The 24,045-nt window shown below is 43.4% G+C and overlaps 2 protein-coding genes across 2 annotated transcripts; one reads left to right on the forward strand and one right to left on the reverse strand.

The window, feature by feature from the left end:
- Positions 1 to 2,841: 2,841 nt before the first annotated feature.
- LOC142791002 (uncharacterized) lies at positions 2,842 to 5,301 on the reverse strand. Its single transcript, XM_075885399.1, has one exon. The coding sequence runs from the start codon at positions 5,299 to 5,301 to the stop codon at positions 2,842 to 2,844; it is 2,460 nt and encodes an 819-aa protein (XP_075741514.1).
- A 395-nt stretch (positions 5,302 to 5,696) lies between these two features.
- LOC142796345 (uncharacterized) lies at positions 5,697 to 18,043 on the forward strand. Its single transcript, XM_075886715.1, has 8 exons — positions 5,697 to 5,970; positions 9,367 to 9,476; positions 9,543 to 9,740; positions 9,805 to 9,892; positions 12,961 to 13,176; positions 14,743 to 14,917; positions 15,032 to 15,105; positions 17,722 to 18,043. Exons 1-8 carry the CDS (start codon positions 5,830 to 5,832, stop codon positions 17,980 to 17,982), a joined length of 1,263 nt encoding a protein of 420 aa, XP_075742830.1. The 5' UTR covers positions 5,697 to 5,829; the 3' UTR covers positions 17,983 to 18,043.
- The last annotated feature ends 6,002 nt before the right edge of the window (positions 18,044 to 24,045 follow it).

A 24,045-nucleotide genomic window follows, 5' to 3' on the forward strand; every position in this document is an offset into this window, starting at 1 on the left:
ACTTGTCTCTCTGAGGTCAATCGAGAACAGCAGGTGTTCAATATTTTCATCAGTGTTGCAAACATCGCATGCTGCACTATCAGTCATTCCGATTAACGTGGTACAAGCTTTCGTGAAAGCAAGTCCCAGTCAAAAACGATAGAGAAGCGAAGTGTCACGTCGATGTAGGCCGGGTGCAGGTCAGAGTTGTAGTGAAGGGTCATGTTCATGTAGTCTGGTACGTCGTATGCTTGGTGTGTTCCACTCAGTCAATGTGAGACTGCGAGCCAGTTGGCGAATTTGCCTCGCAGCGTCCGCTCTTGAAAGCGGAATCAAAACACTGTTTACTTCCTGATCTGATGTGTGAGCAGCATGATCTGCAGAATCATTTCCATTGCTGCCACAATGCCCAGGTAACCACTGAAAGTCGATGTCGTGGCCTTTTTGTATTAAGAGGTGCTGAAGTTTCACGGTTCGATAAGTCAACTGCCCGTGGCATCCGCGTCGGTGAACTGATGGCACGCACTGTAACGCTGGTTTTGAGTCAGAAAACACGGCCCATTTACTTGGTCTTTCTTCAAAATTGACGAGTTCTAGTGCACTGCGCAAAGCCTCGAGTTCTGCCGCCGTGAACATCGTCGCATGCGAAGTCTTAAAACGCAGAGTTACCTCTTGTAATGGTATAACCACTGCTCCACATGAACTAGACGATGTAGACGTGCCATCTCTGTAGATGTGCACGTGGTTACTGCAGGTCTGGTCCAGTACTAATAGACTCAGTTGTTTTAGGGCATGTGTCGGTAGGTCAGATTTTCTCCGCATTTCTGGGCTCATTAAGTAAACTCGTGGCCGACTCAAGCCCCAAGGAGGAAGCAGTGGCTTTGATGCAGGTGCATACGCCTCAGTAAATGATGAGCATTGCTTGCAGACAGTGGCACCGTATGTCGTGCGGGGCCTTTCAGCAGCGAGGCTCCCCGGGTGGTGGGAAGGGGTCCTGGTATAATGCCTGTGGTGCATACGCGTTGTCTCGGTAATATTATGTGTCTTGATTTAGTGATCTCGGGCAATGACAATGGTTTCAGCTGTTGAAACACTGCAGGGTAATCCAAGGCATATCTTGAGTGCTTGGGCTTGAATGCTCTGAATTTTATGCAGGTTAGTCTTGCCTGTGTTAGATATTGTAATTAAACTCTACCATAAGAATCCGATAAACTGCACCCTGTACAGTTGTAGCATGGACGGTACGGGCACTCCCCATTTCTCTTCTGCAAGGAATTTGAACATGTGAATGTTGCGATCAACTGCTTCTTCACATAGTTCGCGTTCGGAGTCCACAACAGGTTTCTGTCTATTATGACTCCTAAGAATCTGTGGCTTCTGCTGAACGATATGTGTTCTCCGTTAATCGAGATGCTGTAAGCAGGCATCGGTTTCCGCGTGAATGCTACCACTGCACATTTTCCGCAGGACACCTCGAGACCTTGTTTACGAACGTAGCATGACGTCGTTGTGGCAGTTTTCTGAAGGCAGTCTCGAAGCTGTAGCCTTGTCACACCTGATGAAGTCAGCGTAGATAGAAAATTCTTCAGTGGTTGGTAGGTGCTCGACTAGTCCACTGAGGGTTATATTGCGAAGTGTAAGGCTTAGCACTCCTCCTTGAGGGACTCCTCGGCTACTGCAATACTCAGGTGTTGGGCCATTCACCATCGTCACGTAGAATGATCTCAGCTGTAAGTAGCTGTACACCCACACATATACCTTTCCACCAAGACCTACTGTTTCCAAAGCACTAAGGATGGCTTCATGGGCGACATTGTCTTAAGCTCCCTTAACGTCTAGAAACAGGGCAGCACACAGTTTCTTAGAGGCTTTCTGGTGTTCAACATATGTCACCAGATTAACAACATTGTCAATTGATGAATGGCCGTGCCTGAATCCAGTCATGGATACTAGATAAATTTCATAGTGCTCTAAATACCACTTCATTTGTGTTAAAGTAATTCTTTCCACTGTTGTTCCCACACAACTGATAAGCACAATATGACGGTATGAGGCAATATCCACGAGATTCACCAGCTTTGAGAAGCGGAATGAGGCGACTTGACTTCCATGCTTGGTAAACCATACCAGTCTGCCAGGAGTCATCGTATAGGCATAAGAGTGCCTTCCGAGATTCGTCTCCAAGGTTACAAAGGGTACACAATGCAGTCAGGTCCGGGTGCTGAAGAACGTCTGCACAGTGCCAGTGCCACTTCTACCTCATCCATAGAAAGTGGGCATTCTATGCGGGGATCACGTGAGAGAAGCGGGTTGTCGAGTATTGCTATTCTTGTTTTCATGAAATTGGACTTGACGGCGATTCTTCGACAGAAGGATTCTGCGAGGTCAATCTATCTACATTGTAGGTGAAGTGCCAGAGATGTGAATGGGTCTCGCTGACCAAAGGTTGTGCTAAGAGCCCGGACAGTTCTCCATATCAGAAATAGGGGCTTTTCACGGATCCGACGACTCGCAGAAGGATGCCCAACGTCACCAAGCCAGTTTATTCATGTGCCGTCGTATTTTCTTTTGAGTGCATCTAGTTAGCCTACGATAGAGGCGAAAATGCTGTAGGCCCGTGTGCTCAGATTTGCGTGCACCTTAAAGAACCCCAGGTGGTCAAAATTTCTAGAGTCCTCCACTACCGCGTCTCTCATAATCATATGGTGGTTTTGGGTCGTTAAACGCCACATATATATCAAATCGTCTAGCCAGCCTCTAATCATCCATGCACTTTGTCCGTATGTATCTACGTTCTGCACGACGATGTATTGCATGTAGTTTCTCAAGCTTTTGAGCTTGCATACGATGAGTGTTGCGAGTTCAACCAGTCAGCATTACTTCAGGCCTTAACACAAGTCGAGAATCAAAGTAGAGGTCGAGAATCTGTGATGATGCAAGGTTTGTCGGTTTGACAAGTTTCTGTTCTGATGTTTTCTCGACGACATAGCACCAACGATGTCTGTCAAACATTGTATTCCCGAGCACATTCACAAGACAAAACACATCTCCACAATATATGTACAGCTCTGAGATCTGTCCAAAACTAGGTAGTATGGCTTTCTGCAGAATGACCACATCTTTGACTTTGTACGTTATCTGATCGACAGTCACAGAATTAACTTTCCACACAGGAACGCCGGGTGAGAAAACTTCAGCCATGCAAGGGGGCAAATCTTTCTCTTTTAAAGGCCTGGCTTTAGTTGTCTGAATAGAGTTGTGAAACTCTGAATTACAGAGTTCATAGCTCTGTAATAACTGGTGTCGCCCCGCAATTGTCTTACAAATATTCCTGAAATTTTGGTTACGCACAGCAATGGATTTGAGATACTGATGTTTGGCCTCATAGCGCATACACCAGTATTGCTTCAGTGGGCCAAGTTCATTGATTAGTCTTGGATAATGCACCAGGAAATGAAGTTTCGGAATTACGTGGCCAGGGTACAGAATCTCAAAAGAAGATGAAAAGTAACGAATGTCATCCTGCAGACATGCAAGGTGGTCATGTGGAAGGCTGTCAGCAAATATGAGGTCAACAATCCTTTTGAAAAGCAAGTACACTTCCCAGTGCTCGTTGAGTTCCGGAACAATGTCTCCAATCATAAGGGACAAAAACCTAAACAGGCACCACTTCTGCGATGCAGTGCCCTTATATGGAGTTTTCGAAGTAAGAAAGTGTTTTTCGACAGCTTGTGGTTTGTTTTTCTTGTCATGTGCACCAAAACTGAATGCTGTGATGCAATCTAGGTCTGAATATCTAATAACATTGGTACTGATGAGGCCTTGCAAAACATGCTTTAAAACGTGAGGTATGCTTCCCTCAAGCACATCGTGCATCAGGTCCGGCGGTAGCTGCAGTGTTGCATCAAAGTACCAAATGTTTAAAAGGGGCGATTCACCTTTCACACCATAAAGTGCAGTGCTTAGTGGCTGGTTCACCCTAGCACCTTCAATGTGAGTTTCATGCAAACTCTTGTTTCGAATTCGCACATCCATTTCATGGAATACAGAGCTAAAAGTTGCATATGGTGCAGTGCAAAACCTGCACGGGCGCCCTCTGTTAAAACAACAGGTAAATCCACCCAGCCTATTCATAGAAAGGTTGTCGCCACTAAATGCAACGAGAATTGCTCTGACTTTAGCAGTAGCTGAATTTATGTGCACTGTAAAGCCGGTTGCTTCCAATCTCACAATGTCTGAAACAACAGGTTCCAAGATTGCCTTCATGCCATGCTTGTCAACAAGCCTGTATGGCGCAACAAGAGCTACATGTATGGAGCGTAGCTGTGACCTGTGACGAGCATGTAGGTTGAGCACACTAAAGTACACAACAATTACTTTATGAATGCCTCGTTTTGACCCCAAGGGGTTCACAATCTCGAGCTCATCGCTGTAAAGAACAAGAAACAGAGTGTATTGTGCCCCGTTCTCCAGAAGTGCCGACAGTTTTTCCTTGAAGAATACACCATCAAAAAAACTTCGGAGAACTGGTGATGGCTGCCCAATTGTGAAGCTTTGGTCTAAACGTTCACGAAAAGTCTCGGACAACATCAGGTTTTGGAGGACACGACGTATAGGCACATACTGAAATGTCTCGCCAACAGCAAGAATGTGCTCCTCGGGTTTGACATAAGGAAGATGTTCCTTTGCGAAATTTTCCCGGAGTGACTTCGTGCTGGCACTTTGGAACACATCTTCCAGAAAGTCACAAGCAAGCAACTTTTGCACATCTTCTCCAGCAGAATCTAAGGGGATGTTTTGTTGTATTTGAGAAGCAAATGCCTTCATTATGTCAAAAAAGGTGTCCTTGAAATCGGCAAAAATGCTCTCTGTTATAGAGTGCGGCAGCTTGTGCACTTCAGCTACGCGAAAAAAAAGTAAACACATCTGCTTCTTGACTTTTAGTGTGAAGTCGTGAATAGAGCTAGAAGAACCGTGTGCAGTCACAGTGCAGGTACTTTCTTGTCCGTTGCTCGTATCTTCGGCAAATGAGCTCGAAGAAGGCAATTCTGCGTCGTCGAAAGCAGTGACATCTGTTGTAGCATCCAGCCGCGGTGTAACACTTCCTGCAGCGTTCCCCTGTTGAGGCTCGTCGAGCTCCACGTAGCTTCTATGGCAGCGGTAAATGTGTCTCCGGTACGATTCGAACTCGTGATATGTCTTTGCACACCCTTGCACACCACACATGACAGAAAAATCCGTATCGTGGCGATGATCTCTGATGTGCCATATGACCTTGCAAAACTTTGCCGACGAAAACGGGCACCGTGGGCACGTATGCATGGCGTGAATTTGTTTCACTCACACAAACTACGGCGATTCATTCCCGCAGAACAATCTGCGCGCACTGGGCCCGAAACTAGAGGAGCACAGCACAATAAAACGTCAGCCACGGCAACTAGCTTGAGCATACCATCACAGCAACAGCAACATTCCAAGACAAATACGATGATGAAGGAGATCGGCTCTACTAAGGAATTACTAAAAAATATGTGCTAATTTTATGTTGCGCTGCCTTCATTTCTTTTAAAGGCACATGCAGTTGGCGTAACTAAACTCTTCAACGTCAGAAATATCTTTTTATTATCAAATAAAAAAAAACTGCAGGTAGCGCGCACTACTACCTCTGAAGCCTTTCTAGAACTAGAGTAAAGAGGTAAAAGAACGAGGTGTTTATTTCTCCATCGCTGTGTGCCACTGTAGTACAAGCCAAGACAAGCACGTAAGCCGTTCGCCTCTTTCGCGCCTTGCTGAACTTGCCGTAGGACTGCTTCTCCGTTTGTGTGCTTTTTTCTTTTTGCTGCCGTGAAAATGTCGACACCGATTCAATGCTTGGTGTCATGGAAGGAGCGCAAGAAGATTATCTCCATTAACGGACACACCATGGAAGATGTCTTGGCTGCCGTGAAGGCTACAGATTTTGGAGATGTCGCGTCAACCGGCAGAATAGAGGTACGTTCTGGAAGTGCCTTTTGTTTTCTTCGCTCATACATTGCTCATACATGGCATTGCTGAGTAACCCAGGGGACCCATCTGCAATAGCGCGCGAATAGGAGAACAATACATGGCATTGCTGAGTAACCCAGGGGACCCATCTGCAATAGCGCGCGAATAGGAGAACAAAGAAGGAAAGTGTGTCCCAACTTGGGAGGCAGTCTTTTTTTTTTTACTTGAGGAGCTGCAATATTTTTGTCGTATATAGTGTACCTTTGTTAAGCACTTAATGAAAGCATAAATGTGGCGGTCGTGTTTCAGCACCGGTGCTCGTTCACGCAAGTAATTAGCACTGGCCTTATGTGCGTAAAGATAAACACCAAGGTAAAATACATAGTGTGTCACGTGTGATGTGTCAATTCGAAGGAAGTGGTGACGTAAACCAAATGAAAAAAATCGGATGCCTTTATTTGAATAGAACCTAAGTGTTTCATTTGTGTGAGCACCAGAAGCCACTCCAACAGTTCAGTCAGGGATAGTAGGTTGTGGTATGCTGGCCTTGTCAGTGCACAAATGGCTAAAGGGATTTGGATGAACCAATGCCACCAAGAAACGTGATAATGGGAAGCATGAATGTAGGGTGTAGTTGTAGCTTCTGTATTAGCTGCTGTGGCCACACTGTTACTGTGCACTTAATAAAGTGCTAAGCCCCTGGCTGTATTTACTTCCACTAAAATGACGTCCCTTTTCCGTTTTGTAATGCAGCTGTAACGACAAGAAATAATGCCAGCCTTTTTGCTACTATGTTATCTATGTTACATTGGAGAAAGGGTCACTTTTGGCACAGTGAAAAATGCCAAAATGTTACTGTTACTGCGAAATGTTATGATGAATACCTTGCAACACTAGAGAATGCAAAGCATAAAATAAACTGAAATTTCATTGAATATAATAGGCTGCTCACAAGAAATGATCCTGCAGAGTATCAGCCATGCTTGCATCAAAGTAGTTATTGGCAGTAAAATCATAAGACGAAGAAAAGAAAACATGAGGACGAGTGCTGACAACGTATGGCAAAATTGCTGCTCCCGACACAAGTGTTTAATTAATTTGCATCTTCTCGAAGCCACCTATTCATTCACCACTCAGCCTGTCCCACATACATTTTGCCCACGGTGCAAGAATACTTCAGGTGAACGAACGTTGCGAAGCGAGCGCTTGGCGGGGAGGTACCGATTATGTTCTCGTTTGCGGCATGCCGATAGATGGCTCGACAGACTGAGGACCATGGCGGGCTGTTGGCAAAATCCGCAAAGCACATCCAGCACGTGGGCGGTGGGTCCCAATCTGAGAAAACTGGCCTATCGCACGATATCAACCACGCGACACCCATAGAGCGGCACCACTGAAAAGGGGGGTGATAAGGGAACGGGGTTGATGGCGGCGCGAAGTTGTTGTGGCGACAATAAATGAGCGCCGTTACTTTCTTACGTCACGGGGTTTTCCTACACCCAGATGGGGGGGGGGGGAGAGAAGCCGGGGCAAAATTTGTAGCGCCATCTCTCGGGCCTCTTGCGAACCAGAACATTATCAGGCAGCGAATAGTCCCGGCGTTCACTCACCTAGAATATTCTTGCACCGTGATCTTGCCGCATCAGCATTGAATTTCTTAGATGCTGCCTGTAGCACACATGGTCTTTTTCTTGAAACAAGTGGCACTGCCTCTTACCTTTTGTTCAGGAAGTGATGTATAACCAGCTTCAAGGGTGCTGAAAAACACCATGTGAGCACTAGTGTGTCCAGCTGTCATTTTTATTTGATGCGACACACTATGGAAAGAAGGAATGACAGTAGTATTACTAATTCTGCATCATGCTCATGCACCACCATCAGTAGAACTTCAAGCAGCGACACGAGCAGATGACATGCAAAACCAGCAGTAATTAGTCTCAATTTAGCTTGGAAAGCTGGGCCACACCCTGTGTGTGCAGGAACGAAATACTGCATTCCACATGGCAGATGGTTCACTAGCTCCTTTTGCTCTCAAAAGGGCAACAAGCTCTATGAGAGGGTGAATACTCCTAGCTAACACAGCTGGTGAAGAAGTGCATAACAAGGTCAAGAAATCTTATGCTACTTTTTGACAAAAGATCATTTGTTAGTGTGAACAAATTCCGAGCGATTTCGAATGTTCTGATGATGCTTTGTGCTTCTTAATGCTTCCCCATTGTAGACGTAAATATCGCTAGAAGATCGACCACATTCCGAACATGTGAACCACTTATAAACCAACCGATTCTCCAGAAAGTCACCGAGAACTGGTGCCGAGCCTGAGTCAATACATGTGTTTTTGGCACATTATAGGCACTGCCAGCTGTATAGGAAAAGCACAGATGGAAATCAAGCAACTGGAAACAAGCAATGAAACTCCAGCCTTCCATGCTGGCCTCCTCGTGCGCCCCTCGCATTTCTTCATCTTTCAATGTTTCTCTGTCTCCTCTTCACAAACATTGCACTTGTCGTTCCTGAAAGCCTCATTCATAGCAGAGCCTGTTGCTCTTTGAGTTCACTTATTTGAAGAAGAAAAAAAGTATCGAACTGTCCATCATTCAAAATTCATTATACCACACTCGCACACACAAGACGCAGCCCTGCTTTTCGAGACTGACTACTGCTGGTTTTCTGCATCATCTGCTCATGTCGTACTGAAGTTCATCTGACAAGCTGCAGTCAGTCCCGACATCCATAGGGTGTAGTGTCGAATCAAGGAGGCTGGCAGACGTGCTACTGCTCACATGTGCTCTCAGTGCCCACGAAACAGGTGGTACGTGTTGCCTAGTGAACAAAAAGAGAAGAGGATGTGCTGCTTGTTCCAAAAACACACAAAGTCTGCCACATGCATCGTCTATAAAATTCGATGTTCATAATGAATTACATACAGCGCGATATGGACTTTTTTATGCAAAACCAACTAGCCCAAAGCTTCACTCGATGTTCATGCAGCAAGATGTATGTGGGATTTGCTATTCAGTTGACATTCAGCGCCTATCCTCATGTTTTTTTTTTTTTCTTCGTCCTGTGTTTGCGCTGTTAATTTATCTGATACAGTTGATATTCAGCGTCTATCCTCATGTTTTCTTTCTTCGTCCTGTGGTTGCGCTGTTAATTTATCTCGTACACGCGCCAACTAGCCTGTCTTTTGCCACTTGAAAGTAAAACTGGTATGTGTAAATAAACATGACAGGGACATGGAAAGAATGAACAAGAACAGTTTGCCACTTGTTCACTTCATGCATACAAATTGCACCTGTGTGGCTAGCATAGTAATGTCTTTGAAATAATACTGACAGCTGAAAGTTTTATTATTTGTTGCCCACGGTAATTGTGTTTGTATAAGCATTAAATTTCTTTCAGGTTTACAATGCACAATTTGAAGCTTATGTCGACCCTCCAGGGAACCATGTCTTTTGTGATGGGAGCAAAATTAGAATAATCACTGATGAGGCCATGCCTCATGCTTGCAGGTGAGTAGCTCAACTTCGAATTGTTGCACCAAACTGAAAGCCTGCTGATTTTTATCCTGTTTTCAGCACAAATGAACTGCTTGTGGTTTCTCCCGAGTTGGAGCCATCAACTACTCAACCTTTTCACGGAAGTGATTATAGACTGCCACCCCTTCCCTTAGACCTAAAAGTTGCCATTGGCAATACAGAACTCGGAAAAGTTTCGAGTCGGACAAAATCAAGGATTGTGTCTTGGTTAAGCCACCATTTGATGAACTTCACTGTGTAAGTGCCTCCGTACTCTCCTGTATATTATTGAATACCGGCTGAACATTTGTTGCTTTCATAGATACCCAGGAAGGCGGCTCTATGAGGCTGCTTCAAAGGCACTCGTTGTTGAATACCCTGTCCTTAGAGACACAATTGGTACTGGTTGGGTAAGTGAAATTTTTTACGATTTGGACATATCGCAATATCCACAGAAAATGTTTGGCAGATTATGATAATGCTATCAGTTGGAAAGAAAAAGGGACTGGAAAAGAAAACGGTGAAACATATAAGATTGTTTGAATAACTATATTCTTTGCATTCTCGAGACATCATATCGGACCGGCACGGTGATATTAAAATTGTATATTGTGTGTGCTGCATGCTAATTAGTAACAATCTGGTGTCACGCGGAATGCACTATTTTACGTGCAATTTTCGAACCTGGCTTGTGGCATGTTTTGTCACTTCTAGAACTAAGGAGTAGCTGGTGCCTCATTTGTGCACCAACATCTGCTTTCATGGCAATAAAAAAAAAAGCAAAATGTATGTGAATGGGAAAACTAGGAATAAAGAACGAAAACAAACATTTGAGAGCTACAAGGCTAAACATAGAATGTAGCACAAGCAAGTAACAAGTCCTTTTATCTGAGGGCGGAGGGGGGGTGAAGGAGCACAAGTGCACATTAGAATCGGGGTTTGCACTATTTTTTTTTTTCATGTAAATGTTGTGTGCGTTGGAGTTGGGTAAGTCGGTAAGCTAATGTATGGGTCATTGTATGGGTCATTCAACGCCAACTTGTACGAGCCTTGGCGCTCAACCATCTGCGATATCAACAATGGACCATCCATATAAAGCAAGAAGTGGCCCGCCGAAATATTTTTGGGTGAAAAAAGGTCCTCAGGATCAATAAACAAAGTTCTTCACTGACTGACTGGGAGCAGCAAGCCACACATGAAGTTTTTTCGGAAAGCTTGAAACTTTAGCTTGTAACACGCGTAGTGAAAAAATCTGGTCTTTCCAAATTAAGTTAGGACAAAATTTTTCCTATAGAATGATGGTAGGCTTTTTACTAAAAATAGGTTTAACAAACTTTTATGTTTGCATGGGTTTTTATGTTACCTTAAATATGGACACAATTTTTAATGTTTGGGATTTTTTTACAAACAGACTACATTTAGTGATATGCAATATTTTGTATTGTTTGAGTGTCAGAAACTTTTACTGTCACACAAAAAATAGTTTGAGACACATATACTGTCAAATGGCTTGCAAAGCTGGCGACAAAGTTGCATAAAAGGTAATTTTTGCTCTAGTTTTGTCGTAAATTTTACACTGAGGTTGTTCTAGTAAAATTATGCTAAATAGCATATTTACTAGCAACATCAATTATCTATTCGTGGAGACAGTTTTATCAAATTACTTTTTGTTTTAAGAAAGTTAAATATTTGTGAAGTGTACTACTGGTTCTTGCACGTGTTCTGTCATCGAAGAAATGCGTCTAGCAGTAAGTAAAACATACGTTGGCTCAAGTTCTGCAGCGGAACATCTAGACTACATAATCGCATAATCATCGTTGCATTGTTGTCTGTGCTTACTGTAATGTTTTATATTGAGTATTAGCCTTGGTCAGTGAGAAATGCGAGCCCTACTGGAGTGTGTTTAACCTCGTACGGCTTCCATTGATGGCCCGCATTGTCTGATTACATAAGGGGTAATTAACACTCATGTGTGTGATACTTTGTTACCTACACATTTAATTAAATGTGGGAAAAGAAAAAGATATTTGTTGCTTGAATATACCAGATAAGTTGCACTTATGAACACACACAATCCTATACAAGTGATGATGTTTGACCAGTGCCATAGGTTGGTGCAAAATTATGTGTCCTTGATATAGCAACATATATTTTTATGAACCGTAGTGTTCTTCCCACTTTTAAGTGTGAAGAACACTCTATTGTTGTGGTTGCAGATTGCAGCTTCATTTGCATCGGATGAAGGATCCTGCAGATGCTTAAAAGTTTTTTTTATAACTTGACACATGCCTAAATTAGGCTCAGGGCTCTTTAACGAGATATCATGCTTGCGATAGTTCTGCTTGCGAATGTTTCTGCTTGCGAATGTATCATGCTTGCGAATGTTTGCGATAGTTCTAGGAGCACCTGACAGCAGGCCTGCTGTGGCGAAGCATGAAGATACAGACGTGCGAGAGATAATTGAAGCTGATGCTATCTTTCGCAAAGGTGACACGTGCGTAAGTGCACCGTCAGTTGACCTGTTAGATCGGGAAAGTGGCTAGTGGATAGACTGGTGGCACCACTGTGCACGGATATATAGCTTGGCGTTTCCTGAAAATAAAAATTGTTGAAGCTAGCGCATTGTGTTGTCCACTCCCTCATGTCCCTGTCTCTTAGCGCTCAATATGTCGTCAAGTTCTATTTACCAGCAAGCCCAAAAAATGGCACTATCAAAATACAATACGCTTTGAAATATTTTAGATCACGTGCACACAAAATTTAAAAATGAAATTTTGAACTCAATTTTCTCCTCTATCAATACACCTATGATGGTGAAATAAATTACGCTATAGAACTCTGAGCACAATTTATCAATCTTAACAAATTCATTGTTTCTCTTTTGTGTCCCTTTAATGTGTTGCACCTAACATCATGTTTCTTTTTATCTCAAATATTTGTTTATGTAGCATGAACTTCAATGAGACCACTACGTAATCTCTATGTAAATAGTCTTCCAAAGTCCAATATGCTTATTTGCAGGACTCTTGGAAAGTATCCATCCAGTATAAATTCGGGTACATGCGAAGAACTCTCAGTACTCTGCCTGCTGTGCAGGAAGCCAAGGAGGTCTATGGAAAACGGAAACCTCAAGATAGTGCCATTGCTGCACAAACTAAACGGCAACGCCGCGTGGTAGCAATTTCTGTTTTTAAGTTCATTTCAATGTTTTACAAGTAACATTTGCATGGGGCTTAGCTCGCTAATAACAGTCTACGGCTTCATCATCGCTTGAGTAAGTGAAATGTTTTGGCACTAAAACGGCACTCCGCATGAGCTGTCTTTTTCTGCTTCAACAAGCCCCATTTTAAAAAAAATAAAAAATGTGGGGGGGGGGGGTTAATGACATAACTAGGTAGCAGCATGTTGCCTTAATTCCAGGAAGACTATGGTTGCCTTATACAAGTGTTCGTTCTACTTTTTTTTTTTACCCTGTTAGACAACAAGCATCCCATATGATGACCACGATGAAGGTGTTTTAGTGGGACACTTGGAATTCATGTCCAAAGAGATGTCGAAGCGTGCTCCGGACCTCCAGAAATTGAGCGAATCGATGAAGCAGACACGCTCTTCTAGGAGGTCGTGGATGAAAGATACAGTGCCTACAACAGCTGAGATACTTGAAAAGTATCCCGCTTTAGGAAATGTTGAGATGGTCAGTATCATGTGAATGCAGCATCTGCATTGCATGCTTTCACTTACGATATTTACCAGCTGTCTTTTTGAAACTTGAATAGGTTTTCAAAAGTAGCTTGTGAACAGGTTAGTGGGTCTTTAGCTGTACTACATTGAAGCAGGCATTGCTTGCACAACAGTGCTATGGTCAAGTTTTTAAGGAATTATTCATTCATTCTTTACTGACTTAAAGCCTCATTTTTATGTTAAATGCATGCAGGGAAGCAAGAGGCTGTCTGCTTAGCTATTTCGAGCATATTTCTGCTTCCCAGACCACTGGCTCCAAATCTGTTTTAAAATTTAAGTATGTTCACACTCTAACAAAGTTTACCAAAAAGCGTCCCGTGGATGGTTCGATACGATCATTATACAGTCCCAAATCCTTGACTACCAGGCTTATGAAAGCAGTAGAATACTAGCACGAAAACACATGGAGAAAAGAGTGGACGACACACTGCACTTCTCGCAACATAGTTTATTGCTGCAGCTGTAACATGCGCTTAAATACATGTAGGTGCAACTCCTCAAGTATATAATTAAAATTATGTTACACACCTTCGTGTTTTTTTAATTAGGTGTATGTTACGGCTGCAGCAATAAACTATGTTGTAACAAGTGCAGTGTGCCGTTCACTCTTCTTCTGTCCATGTGTTCTCGCGCTAGTATTCTACTGTCATGAATATCCAACAAGCCTAAGCCGCTACCAGTGTTATGAAAGCACTTGACACTAACTCCTGGCTTTTTTATTTATTTTTTGTTTGTTTGACAAAGCATTTTTAATTGATTTCATTTCAGTGGGCAAACACTGGCCGACATGTAAAATAATAACATGTTTATGCCACCATTCCACAATAGCAATAGCAAAACAGATTGCAGTAAATGACTTGTGCATTGAGACAACTTTGTCTGCTTAGTTTTATATATTTGCTTTTGCATTTATTTTTCTTTTTTTACTCATGATGGCTGTCAGCTACAACAGAAATTTTCGAGAATGTCTTATGATGTTGCCAAAAAAAAAATAATTTTGGGTAGCAGATGGCACATAGTGTTGATAATTTGAATCATCATCATCAGCCTGATTACGTCCACTGCAGGACAAAGGCCTGCAGTGGAGTCAATATTTGAGTCAATTTTTTTTTTCGTGCTCAAATTCAGACAAATCTGAAAATGCATCAAGGTATATTGGGCATTGTCCATTCGCATTCACTCTGACGTAAGCACTGAAATGATGCCATAAACTGCATTTGAATCATTTTTTTTTAGGTTAGTATCATTCTGACAACAACTACACCTGCAGAAGCAAATAAACTTGTTTTTGATAAAATAAGCCACTTCGCGATATAAAAATTTTTTAATGTGTTCAGCCAAAAAAAATTGGGACCTGCTCTGTAAATATCTAGATACACCCATGTGTGTTTTTGTTTTCTCTACGACGAATTGACTGCCAAGTGTCTTTTTGACCTTCATTTCATTTATATGTTAGCTGGAAACTTGTTGCCCAGATTTGTAATTGCAAATTAATTTAAATATACTTCTATGATTATAGCTTCATGAAGAATTTACAGCAATAACAAGCATCCAGATGGAAAAAAAGCTGTTGGAATTTTTCAACAACTTTGGACCCAGGATTCTGGAGCTACTGAAAACTCGCCATTCAACAAAGGACCTGGTGAAGGAGCTCGAGAAGGAGCTTGAAAAACTGGAAGGCAATAGCCGTAAATGTAAGTATGTAAAGTATGTTCAGTCATTCTAGGTTCTCTTTGTATTACTGTTGTGATATTGCTGTGTGATTGTGATATTATTGCTGTGATATTGCAATAACAATCCTTTTCCAGATCGATTTGCAGTTGCCTTAATAGAACTCCTCCCACTGCTGCTGAAAGAGAAGCCGAAATTTCTGAGGGGCCCTGTAAGTAACTTTACGTTTCATTTAGTAAAGTAAAGCATATTGAAAAGGAAACGGCACAATTTTTTTGCACAGAAACAATGGTAAAGTGAAAAATAAAAACTTTTGACATAAATTTCATTGCACCCTAAAAGTTTATATGTTAAGGAAAACCCTATTATAATAAACACTAAAGCGTGACATGACCTTTTGGAATGACCATGCCTGCTTCTTTAGAAATGAGCATTTCTTCTGCATCTGTTTGTCGCAGAGGGAATTGTCATTTCTAGATGAGCACGTGTGCTTATGCCAGAAGGTCATGTCGTGCTTTAGCGTTTCCGTTGATAAATTTTCTCTTAGTATATTGCAATGCATATTATCTTGATGTATTCGGGTCTCACCCGCAATGTTTGTTTACAAGACTCCACTCAGACCACGGCGTGGTGTGTTGGAAGCCTCACGATTGTGTTAGATGATTCCGTTATGATTGCGCGCCGGACGCCAATACAGTCGACGTCCGATTTCCCGGACCCTCAAGGGACCACGAAAACGTCCGCAAAAACGAATGCACGTGAAAATGCACCTTTTCTTGTAGGTATTTTTCGCTGACTGAGAGGGTAATGACCGGAGTACAAGATTTCCATTGCAATTCAGCCAATACATCGTTTAGGTGGCTCTGAAAATAGCCGTTTATTTATAAAAAAAATCTGACGTGGCCTGCGCTACCTCATAGGTCAGCACTTGGGCGCGAAGTAGTCGCCTATTTTCTTTTGCACGACGTTCCTCTTGCCCGCGATCATGTCTGCCTCAATTTCAGTCAACGTCATGTTGCTGCTGTACATTGATGATAGTGTCATCAGTGCTCACGTCAACTCCGAGCTCGTTGGCTGGGTAGGTGATGGCTCTTCGTTCACGGTGTCAGAGTCGTCGGAATCCTCCGTAACTTGACGAATGATTTCGTGATCGGTTAAGTCCGCACATAGCTCAAGGTCTTTGTCAGCGTCGGCGAAGCCCTCAAAGGTTATCCCAGCTGGAATCGACACGCCGGCAGGGCGCAGGACGAAGGAGCAGTTGGTGCCATCGCTGTAAATGGTGAATCCGCTAGACGAAAAGTGCAGCACGAAACGGCTAGGAACTCGATGGATGCTGGAGGTCGGGAAACGTGATCACTGAAGATAGCGCGCAGCAGCAAACGATCAACCGCAGGCACGACTGCAGAGCTGACAAAACAACACGTGAACGAACTCAGCGAGGTTTGGCTTGGCTAAGCCGCGGCTAGCAATAGATTGACACATGCGGTTTCGAGGTTACGGCAGCCGCGGCGCGGTGCGGGAGTTGGCAACGGTGCGAGTATGGCGGGTTCGAGGATATAAAAACAAACAAAATGGCGGCGTCAATGGTAACTTTCGGTCGGCGGTTAACAGTAAAAAGTACGGGAAATTGGATGCCAAAGGCTATAAGCGTCCGGAATTTCGGACTTTTTAATACATTGACTCTATGGGGAACTTGACGGTGCCGCAGATGAGTCCGGGAAATCGGGCATGTCCGGAATTTTGGGCGTCCGGGAAATCCGACGTCGACTGTAGTCTTGCTTCGTTGAGTGATTACGCGGCCACCATTGATAATGCTGGAATCTTTGATCGCACATGTATAAAAACAAGCACGCTTTACCACCTGTCAGAGGACCAATGGACATCGCTTTGTTCGCCACTAACAGTGCAATGTACAGATGGGCCACGTCTGCGTATAGCGCGTGAGCAGCCGGCCTTGCTTTGCGGCACGACACCTTGTGTGGTCATTGCGGGTTGTGATGTCGCGTGCACAGGAGCATGCACAGCTTTACAGACATGCGGGCCTGTTTTGCACAGGTGAGAATGGTGGAAAGTGTACCTGTTTAGCCAAAGATTCGCGATCCCTCAGGGCACTTTCGTCACATCTATTTCATAAAACAAAGGGCATTTTGATGGATATAGCGAGCCTGCACCAATGATGCAAGCTTTGTGGCTTTTTTGAGGCATGCGATTATATGTAGATATGATGATGCCAACAGCTGCGGAAAAAAAAAAGTCTAGACGGCCACAGAATCAAAACGATCACAAAGAGTGCGTTGTTTTGCAGCGTGTGTTATCAGTCGAAACGCGCCTCTTCTTATGCAATAGATATGACCAAAGTGCCTTGAGCGAGCGCGGATTTTTGGTTAAACAAGCACACCTGCCAACGTTGTCACCCGTGCAGAGCAGGCCTGCACGTTTGTAAGGCCGCGCATGCTCCTGTGCACGCGGCGTCACAACCTACAACGGCCGCAAGGTGTCTTGCCACAGAGCAACGCCGGCTGCTCGTGCACTATACGCAGACGTGACTGCGGCTGTACATTATTTGCAAAGTGTCTTTTCCTTTCGCGGCCACAAGTTCAGCGAAATAAAGATTTAATCTTCGGCAGCCCGACTGCTTGCTTCGTCCGGATCATGACTCTGTGACAATATATACGTTTCATGTGCAATGAAATTTGAGTCACGAGTCAACTCTCATTTGTGTTGTTTCTTTTATTATTCGTTGTCACCATTTGAAAAAAATTTGCTCTTTTCCATTTTTTAGCATTTTGATTCTGCTAATGGCTAATACTAATGTTTAACTTTACAGGACATCTACCCTGCTCTTTGTTTTGAGGGAACAAGTATCAGAGAGGCCGAAGAAATGACCGTAGTGTTTGAGGCATTCAACATTCATGTCGTCGATGTTATAGCCGGCATGACGGCTATCATGGAACTGTATTGGGTACTGGACATCATGTACTCGGAGAGTAACAAAAACACCTTAACGCTCCTCGAGTACTTTTGTGGACTACCAAGTGTGCCCAGAGCACCACTACTTTTAAGGACGATTTCGTCGATCAAGAGCTGATCTGACAGCAATGTGCAATAAGCAGAGCTTATATAATAAAGATTGAAGTGTGTGTATCAAATGCTGAAAGTTATGTATTTATGGCATGTTAGATGATGAAACTTGTGGTTTTCGTCATGTCTGCAGAAAGCCTTTCACCAACAACATGCACAAGAAATCTAGTTGTAGAGCCGCACTTCACCTATATTTGGGATCCTCTCATTATCTGAGGTTTCCTGCACTTTACCGTGCAACTAAAGCAGTCGGAGAGTGATTAGCGATTAGTATGTTACTGAAGTTTCTAAGTTCGTAATGTTTTTATCAAGTAGTGTGGGACGTGTTACGATTTGCACTTAGTAAGTGGTTAGGACCAATTACTAACTGGTTGCTAAGAGGGTAGTATTTGTTACAAACATGCTGCTTGCTTTATTTACTAAGAGGGTAGTATCTGTTACTAAGAGGCTGCTTGCTTCAGTTACTAAGAGGGTAGTATGTGTTACTAACATGCTGCTTGCTGCAGTTACTAAGAGGGTAGTATCTGTTACTAACAGACTTCTTGCTGCAGTTACTAAGAGGGTAGTATCTATTACTAAGATACTGCTTGCTTCAGTTACTAAGAGGGTACTATCTGTTACGAGCATGCTGCTTGCTGCAGTTACTAAGAAGGTAGTATTTGTTACTAACAGACTGCTTGCTGTAGTTACTAAAATAGTAGAACCTGTTACTAAGAGGGTAGTATCTGTTACTAAGGTACTGCTTTCTTCTGTTACTAAGAGGGTAGTATCTGTTACTAACATGCTGCTTGATTCAGTTACTAAGGGGGTAGTACTTGTTACTAACACGCTGCTTGCTTCAGTTACTAAGAGGGTAGTATATGTTACTAAGATGCTGCAACTTCTGTTACTAAGAGGGTAGCACCTGTTACTAAGATGGTAGTATCCGTTACTAACATACTTGCTTAGTAGCGGTTACTAAGCCTCTTGTTACTAACTCCAGTTACTAAGAGGGTAGTAACATATGTGACAAGCACTTAGTAAGTGAAACTTAGTAAGTATTACAACCCTTTTTTTAAGAGTGTGGTTGCGTCGGCTTTGTGAGAGGAAAGAGAAGAGAATGTAGAATAGAAGACAGGGGAAGGAAGGCGCATGCGCAATGTAGGTGTCAACGCTACTGGGAAGGATCCCCAGAAAAGAAAAAGAGGAAAAAGCGTAGGCTAGCGGATGCCAGCTGATGCAAGGTGACGAAGGGGGAGGGGACGCACATGCGCAGTGTGACGCGAACACCACCATATGAAGCTCACTTATAGGATGCTTCACGTCTAATAACACAACAACACACATGTTAGAACGATAGTAGTGTGCACTGTAAGCAAAAGTTAGCCGAGATGAGAGTTTCTCCAGCAGATAAGCCTACAAAACTCCCCTGCCCCAATTATTTACTCCCTGGTAGGAAGTGAACTCGGCACATGTCATCTAAAACGCCCCTGCTTAACCACAGAGTTTATGAACGACATGACCTTGTTAAACTCCCCAGGGAGTTTCAGGTCACATGATTACAAACTCCTTATAGGTGCTTTAAAAACCGTCTTTGGGCGTGACGTGTGTGTGTGTGTGTGTGTGTGTGTGTGTGTGTGTGTGTGTGTGTGTGTGTGTGTGTGTGTGTGTGTGTACGGGCATGTGTTTGCACGTTGGTGTGAAACACACGTGCTTTGTGTGGCTAACCGTGAAATCATCTGTCAATAGGCAACAAAATTATGAGTGCAGCGAAGAAAAGCAACGACCAGTTGGTATTTACTGTGAACATTTCAATATATTTCGCACCGTTAAACCACGCTGCACATCGGTCCGAATCCTCAACGAAACGTTGTGAATGCCGCGCTTCAAAGGGCCGAGAAACAAAAAACTTCGAAGAATAAAATATTGGTGGCAAAAGTAAGTTGTTACGATCGTCAGCGGCTGCTCCTGGAGTTTAACAGTGAAAAAATTTGAAGCGGTTCGAAGTAGGCTTCGCTCTACCACGGCAGGCTGGTCAGCAACCGGTGTGAGAGTTGCGCAGGCGACGCGCTCGCCCCGTCTCCGCCGATGGTGAGTTCTCGGAGTGTCACCGGTATTTCACCGGCTGCAACACCTAAGCGGTAGGAAGGCCTGGCTATGGCGTCGGTATCAAGCCGGCATCGTATCGAGCTCGCACTGCGCACAGGCCGCCGTGCATGCGAGCAACGGGAACAGCGACTGCGAACCGTCTCATTCGTTTAAGTCTATCGCTCCGTAGCTTAAACTGCGTGGATAGCGGACACCTATTTCTGTGCATGGGAAAAACAACGAGACGTAAACTGCACATCAGCAAGCATTTTGTGATCGCCAGCTCTCATTCATCGAATCACCGTGCCATACTCGTGAGTCAGGCCTAGTCGTCGAATGCGGTAGCGGTGGTCTACCTCGGTTCATCGCTGGCGCTGCTAAATGTGCCTCGTTAATGTGTTCATTCAAGGCCGCGCGCACTTTGTGTAAGATTCAGTGCATTTTGCGGGTCCACAAACAGTACTCCTAATGCAAATTCAGCCCGTACGACAGAGCATCAACTGATAAATCTTTTTCGCTATAGTAGAAAAATATTGAATATTAGGCAGGCTTAGGATAAAAGGCATGTGTGCTGAAGTGCTTACATCAGACCACTGCAAGTTCATACTTACGCCGTGCGTATTTATTGCTTAATTATTAGCGAAAAAAGGCTTCCACCAGGGCTACATGGGAGGTAAGAATGTGGTGCCTATATATACCCGGTGACTATATGGTAGGTGTGTACTGCGTGTGGCAAGCTGCGGTGAGTGCGAGTGTTGTGATATTACGTGAACGTTGTGATAATGTTTGTGTACTGTAATCATTGTTGTTCGCATTAAATGTAATGTAATTGAAGTTACGCTTGCGCATGGTACGGCTGCTGACGTAAATTTTTTCTCGGTCGATTGAAAAATTTTACTCCCATACTGACCTGAAAAGCTTCTCCAATGGATGTAAATAAAAACCCCCCTGGCACCATGCAAAAACCCCCTACTGATGAGCAGTAAATTTTTTACTCCCTCCGGACGGTGTTTGTGAAACTCCCACCGGGGCGTGCGCTAGAGGACAAGGTCATTTACTCCCATCTCAGCTTATTTCTGTTTACAGTGTGCGGCGTTGTCTCCCGGCAACGTAACTCCAGCCAAGTGTGACTGACATCAGTGTGATTTCTATCACACGAACCACAGAATTCCTTAGTGGAGCCCTGAACACAGGCCCCCACCCGTTTAGCTTCAAATCTCATTTCCTTTCGCTCAACAAGAGTTATTCTTTTTTTTCTCCTACAAACAGACGCACAAATGTAAGCGTTCAGTCAGAAGAAAATTACCTCGCAGTTGGATCAAATATTGTAAGCAAGGATTCTGATAAATTATAGAAACTGCACTTGACGCCACCTTGCACGCATTGATTGACAGTAACGATGTTTACGCTACTGCGTGTTTGACATTCGTATGGCGCTAAGACTACCGGAATTGTCTTGTTTTCCGTGTTTTCTTGGCTTGTTGCACCGACCAGAAGCTCCCGCGGGTCATAGAGAAAAACCAATTGTTTTCGAAAACATTTTTTTACGCACCGTCAATACGGAAATAAACAAAGCACTGAACTGACGTCTGGGTATTCCGCAAGCACAAAATACAACGCAACTATGTTCCTTCGACACACAACAAATATACGGAAAGAGAGAGATCTGAAGGCGAATATATATCCAAAAGAGTCATTTCCGGGTGCTGAAGCTATGCATACAGCCGCGAGAGCACCATGTTTAAGGCAGAACTGACGAAATCGTCCAAAAGGGGAAAATGGCTTTGAGGTGGCATGGAAATGCGAAGCTGTTTTTCGGTACAGCGTGCAAAAGTTGGCAAACGGTACGACATATGGATTTTTCCCACTTTCCTGGAGCGTTCTCACGGCTCCGCCAAAATCGATTCCTGCCTGGTGGCTTTGAACGAGCACTGTAAAGGGGTCCATTGTTATTTCCTTCCACGAGGCCCTGGTGTGGCGCCTTGAAGGTGAAACCATTTTGGCGTTCATAACTGTCGACTAAAGAGCTCGAGATACTCGTTTTGTGTTATATGTACAGATTTCCCCATGTTCATGAGCATAACGCTAACCAGCTTTAACAAAACTATGCACCTCAAAAAAGTTTCTGCACATCCTCACTGAAACACTGTACTTGGAAAAATTTGACATTTCGCAGCCGTTATCCCTAACTAAAGACTATATGCTTTTACATCCCAGTAGGTTATTTGGAAGCATGCATTGTGATTGTTGAATTGAGAATTTCTCATTATCCGTACCTGGCAGATCATCCTCCCTTGAACTACACAAATTCTAATGACCGTGGAAATACCACCAGGGAAAAAAAATTGGTAATATTTTTGATTGGTTGATTATTTGATTGATTGCTTTATTCGATTCTTTACAGTACAGTGTAACAGGAGACGGACAAAAAAGGCTTAATGATGGTTTGAGGAATCATTCGCTCCTTTTATGAGTAATGCCAGCAGATGAAAGGCATTACAACATTATCATAATATTATGTACCTCGTACAGGGCATCAAAATATGATATACTTTTTTCCCTTAGACTGTTACATTTCTTTGCTTAAATATTGTGTCGTAAAAAAAACTATAAACGCGGTTTATAGATAACTCACAGAAAAAAGAGACCCGATGCGATCTTATGCATTTAAAGAAATAACTACATAGTTTACACAACAAAAAGAGCAGCTAAATCTGTGACACTTAAACGAGACACAAAGATATCTTTGCTAAGATATTTTTTTTTTTGCCCCGCCGTGGTGGTCTAGTGGCTAAGGTACTCGGCTGCTAACCCGCAGGGCGCGGGTTCGAATCCCGACTGCGGCGGCTGCATTTCCGATGGAGACGGAAATGTCGTAGGCCCGTGTGTTCAGATTTGTGTGCACGTTAAAGAACCCCAGGTGGTCGAAATTTCCGGAGCCCTCCACTACGGCGTCTCTCATAATCATATGGTGGTTTTGGGACGTTAAACCCCACATATCAAAATTGCTAAAATATTTACATAAAATTCTTCAAACACTACATCAAAGCATCTGAAAGTCCCAATTAGTACGCTAGCAAGGAACGGTCCGAATTTCCGTATTCCTTGTTTCGTGCGCCTCTTTCTTCAAGTAAAGATTCACCATCTTCATAAACGAAGAGTTTGAGCGTTAGCAGCTAAGAAGGTACTCTCGTAGCAGTCTGTGTTGGTATGGGTCATCAGCGCTAAATTTCGCGGCTATTTCCTCAATGACTCGCTGCATACATATTCAAGGGGGTCAGCCAACGACCACAGTTTTTCGGGGGTCAAAGCGATCGTATAACTCTTTCACAAAGACCATAGTTCTGTTCACACATGCTGAGGTATTGTGTTCTCTGCATTGACATTGAGAAGCTCTTCTGCAATTACTAGACCGCTAAAGACTTACCAAGATGACTTGAAAGTTTGTGAACTATGCGCACAAAAGGCGATCTTTTGAGTAGCCGTGTGAGTCCCGCGGTCACTAGATAAAACTATGAAGCGTTGTGACTATGTCAAACAAAAGAATACCGATAACGATCGACGTTTTCAATGCATGGTCTTTGTGGGACGGGTCTCTTCAATTCTACATATAACACTGCTGGTGGGTCACACGAGGAAAGGCACAGCGTACGAGTTGCGTTTTTAATATGCACTGCCAGACACCATCCACCTCTAAAGACGTAGACCCAAGCTGATGTACATGAACCCACCCCATAAAAGACATATATATTTCTAGCAAATGAACAATACACGAGAAATCCTACATGAACACAGACTTAGCCAACATGAGGATTTGATTGTTCATTTAATTTCAATGGGAAAGGTTGTAAGAAAGGCGTGCGTAAGAATAATTTGAGTGATCCACATTGCAGTAGGCGTGGCCCACGGTGCCAAAAAATATTGTCAGTTTCATGTGCCACAGACCTCTACTTGGCTCCCAAAAACAAAGGTTTTCTGGCGCCTAATATTATTAGGAGGGTAG

Source organism: Rhipicephalus microplus, chromosome 2 (genome assembly GCF_043290135.1).
Source record: "Rhipicephalus microplus isolate Deutch F79 chromosome 2, USDA_Rmic, whole genome shotgun sequence".
Taxonomy (NCBI): domain Eukaryota; kingdom Metazoa; phylum Arthropoda; class Arachnida; order Ixodida; family Ixodidae; genus Rhipicephalus; species Rhipicephalus microplus.